This window comes from Austrofundulus limnaeus, unplaced genomic scaffold (assembly GCF_001266775.1).
Source record: "Austrofundulus limnaeus strain Quisiro unplaced genomic scaffold, Austrofundulus_limnaeus-1.0 Scaffold1, whole genome shotgun sequence".
NCBI classification, from domain to species: domain Eukaryota; kingdom Metazoa; phylum Chordata; class Actinopteri; order Cyprinodontiformes; family Rivulidae; genus Austrofundulus; species Austrofundulus limnaeus.
Window position 1 is genome coordinate 5592685 of NW_013952403.1, and position 4269 is coordinate 5596953.

At 39.8% G+C, this 4269-nt stretch overlaps 1 protein-coding gene across 1 annotated transcript in view; it reads right to left on the minus strand.

Moving 5' to 3' along the window:
• Positions 1–4269, minus strand: part of LOC106516270 (neuronal acetylcholine receptor subunit alpha-7) — a 24216-nt gene that overhangs the window by 2621 nt on the left and 17326 nt on the right. Inside the window, exons 5-6 of the mRNA XM_014006543.1 lie at positions 1932–2179; positions 255–449 (exon numbers count right to left, since the gene is read on the minus strand). Coding sequence (XP_013861997.1) covers positions 255–449; positions 1932–2179 — 443 coding nt within the window. The remainder of the gene's footprint in view (positions 1–254; positions 450–1931; positions 2180–4269) is intronic.

Below are 4269 nucleotides of genomic sequence, written 5' to 3' on the forward strand. Positions count from 1 at the left end.
CAGCTAAAGGTGACATAGATACATTATTATGGTATAGTGTTTAAATATATGCCTGAGAAACGCATAATATTGCCCCTTTAAAACACTTTGTAACAGGTCATGTGTACTGGTTGTTTTTCATCGTGTCATTGCTCTAATAGAAAGGTTTTCATTTCAAGCCTCTTATTCTTGTTTTAGGTGGTTTTGCAAGCATGTATTCATGGTTGGATATATGATTCACTCGTATTTTTATAACTGCATCTGTGCGTTGTTACCCAAGGAAATCTTTTCTCCAGAGTCTGCAGGCAAGAGGAAGACGAGCAGGGCCAAGCCAGAGATCAGCACACAGGGAATGAGCAGATTGAGTCCATAATACAGCGTCCTGCGACGCATGGTGACTGTGAAGGTCACATCAGGGTAAGGCTCTTTACAACACTCGTAATACAGCTCATTACGCTTGGCTGGCACACCTGTAAAAGAAAATCACACCTACAAGTTTGCTGCAATGAAAAAAAAACTCCGATTTTTGATTTTCATCTATTAATTTAAACCATAATCTAAAAACCTTTAGATGTGACAGTCCTGTTGTAGGCTACAAGCACACTGCCTTGAAAGTTGGTAAATGTTTTTATCTTTTAAATGAAACCATTATTTCTATACTGATGAGAGAGAAAGAGAAGGGTCGATATATTTTATGGTCAGTATGAGAAACACTTCGCTCAATTCACTGAGCTGAATCTTATTTCTTCAACTCTGAAAACTTTCCACTGGACTGAGTCAAAGTCTGACCAGSCTTGGAACTCTGTCCTTATTTCAACTTTATATTAAAAAGTTTTAGACTTAAAAAATAAAAGTTTGAACATTTTGATTATAGAGAAGTTTCTGACCTTCAGCTTGAAATGTGGGTGTTCAGAGCTCACATATGGTGTGGCTACATGACTGCCAGAGTGTCAAACACCCCCTACTGTGAGCCATCTGGTTCTGTCTGACATCCATTTACAGTTAATCGTTACCCTGGGGGYCCATGACACTAGGATCCTATCCCAACTGGGATCAACCAGCATGTAAGTTTCATTCTCTGAATATCCTATTAACCACCTTTCACGTAAAAGTTTGCAACTATCTCATGTTGAGAAATAACAGTAGCCATTTGGGTCAAACCTTAAAAATATCATTGTGCTTTGTTTTTTCCGATGATGTGAGATGTCAACCTCTGACTATGTGATGGAACAGATTCTCAGCTACTACCACATCGTTTTAGCTCAACATCTGTAAAACCAACTGAGTTTTGTGTTGGCTAATGTTGATTAGTAGGCTCCATCTTGAATTGAATTGATTCTAAAAGTTATTTAGTTATTATTATTCAGGTGTAGATGTTCCTCTGTTAATTCCTATTTCTGAAAGTTTCATTCAGATCTACAAAGCCCATCCAGTGATGATGGATTTTAAAAAATTAAGATAATTTTGAGCAGTCGTGTCTCTGTGTGAGACATACAGACATATTGGCTGAATGAAGCTCTTTATGTGCAGAATTGTAAAAACAAAAAACATTTGACATAGTTCTGGAAAACACCTATTTATGCAAAAACACAAAGTGTTCCGGTTTGGTGTGAAACATGAAACGGTGAACCAGATAAAATCACAGCCTGCAGGGTCACATTGAATGAATGTGGCCCTCTCCATTTGCACTTTGGAAATTGTTTTCTTTATTGCAACGCTTAAATAAAATTTTGTTCCAGTTTTAAATCAACCACTTGGGCAGATACATGTTTTAGCTTTGTCACACTTATATATTGGAATAATCAAAAATATTGATTTCAGGAGAGCAGCGATTTATTTTCTCCTTTGCTTTGGTGACAGCTTGGGTGCAGAAAAAAGTAAAAACTTAGATGGGAATGTTTTTATAATAATTTGTGCTTCCACCTCAGTCATAAACACAGATCCTCTCTTACCCACGAGGTCCCACTCTCCGTTCGGGATGTACGTGGATGTGTCCACATCGAGCATCTGCAGATCCAGAAGCCAGCCGTTGTGAGTCCACGAGCCGAACTTCAGGTCACACTTCTGCACGTCGAAGGGGAACCAGCGCACATCGATGTAACAGGTGCTCTTCAGGATACCGGGGGGGATGTACTGACAGTAACCAGAYGCGTTCACCAGGACGTTGGTGTGAAATGTGGCGTCGAATCGCTCATCAGCACTACAAAACAGAGCAGCAGGGAACAAGTTAGTTCAACAGTCAAAAAGGACTAAATTTAATAAGAAGCAAATAAGTGACTTTAGCAATTATATAAAGTTTTACATCACCGTAAACCTTAATTTAAAAATAACTAGTTTTTGTTTATTATTTAAAGTCCAATAATCAGAGACTGGACTCATGAGAAAAGACTGTTAATGTCTTAATCAAGGTTCTGCAGCTCAGGAGGATCAATCTGAGAACAGCTCTAAACAGGTTTGGTAAAAATTAAAGTTATTGTACTCCCAAACACCAATGACAAACAAATAAACAGTAAACAGTCACATTGGAAAACTGCCCGAACATAAAGTCTGTGCTCAACCTCCTGTTTGAACTCTAATTAAGTTTTAAAGAGTGCTTGCTTCGCTCACGGTGAGCGTGTAAACTTCAACATGCCAGAGGCAACGGCTGAACTCCCTGTGAATGTAGAGGACAGCACCACAGCTACAATAATTAAAAATAAATCATTACATTGCCGGGAGACACTGAAGAATCTACAACACCTCGTTTTTCATTGCTTTTTACCTAACCCTCCTGCTACCCATGGGTCAAAATGGCTCTCAAGGCCCCACATAGTAGACAGGTATGGGCCAAATCTGGTGTCATGCTGGCACCTCTGGCATGGCAAGTGATTTGTTAACTGAATGTGGGCCAGGCCTGGCATGGATGGCCCAGTTTTGGTTTTGTTTATGTTGTCCAAATCTGTCAACACCACAACTGGCCCAGTTGTGAATTGATTTATGTGGTCAAAATCTATCAATGCCACAACTGGCCCGGTTGTGGTTTGGTTTATGTGGTCCAAATCTATCAATGCCATGACTGGCCCAGTTGTGGTTTGGTTTATGTGGTCCTAATTTGTCAATGCCACAAATGGGCAAGTTGTGGTTTGGTTTATGTGGTCCAAATCTGTCAGTGCCACAACTGGCCCAGCTGTGATTTGGTTTATGTGGTCCAAATCTATCAATGCCACAACTGGCCCGGTTGTGGTTTGGTTTATGTGGTCCAAATCTGCCAGTGCCATGAATGGCCCAGTTGTGGTTTGGTTTATGTGGTCCTAATTTGTCAATGCCACAAATGGGCAAGTTGTGGTTTGGTTTATGTGGTCCACATCTGTCAGTGCCGTAAGTGGCCCGGTTGTGCTTTGGTTTATATGGTCCAAATCTATCAATGCCACAACTGGCCAAGTTGTGGCTTGATTTATGTGGTCCTAATTTGTCAATGCCGCAACTGGCCCGATTGTGCTTTGGTTTATGTGGTCCAAATCTGTCAGTGCCACAACTGGCCCAGTTGTGATTTGGTTTATGTGGTCTAAATCTATCAATGCCACAACTGGCCCAGTTGCGATTTGGTTCATGTGGTCCAAATATGTCAGTGCCGCAACTGGCCTAGTTGTGGTTTGGTTTATGTGGTGCTGGTCCATGCATGAACTACCTCTGGCAAAACCACATCTGGCCCACCAAAGGGTCATTACTCTTTGCTGTTTGTGGGCCAAGTGTTTGTGCCTTGTGTAGACCAGAACTGGGCCAGACAAATATTGCTCTGCAGGGTCTCAGTGTTTAGAGTAAGGCAGGAGTTTTAATCATGTCTTAGACACAAAACTCAAAAGTCTGAAGAAACACAGTAAACATAAAAACAAAATGTAGAAAAAATATTTTGTAGTAAAAAAAAACAAAAAATAATAATTTTTGTTTTCATTTTAGATGTTTTTAGAAGGTTAATGGAGTCACTTTGTCTAAATTTATGAAAGTGACGCAGAGCAATAGTTGAAATATTTAGACATTACTTCATCTGAATGTGCGCTCCACCCTGAAATAAGCACCGACACACATCTTTGAGTAAAGCATAGCCTGAGGTAAATTTGTGAAGACAAATCAAAACGGGAAACTCTGTTTAACTCAGTTCTTTAATTATTCATTTGAATTTTCACTTTAAGTCATTGGTTTTGACACATTTCATTTCCAGGTCCAGCGTTCAACCATCAAAGTTAACGAGAAGGAAAGAAAACACATGATGTCCTTTTTGCAATGTACACATCTCGAATATTAACTATGCAA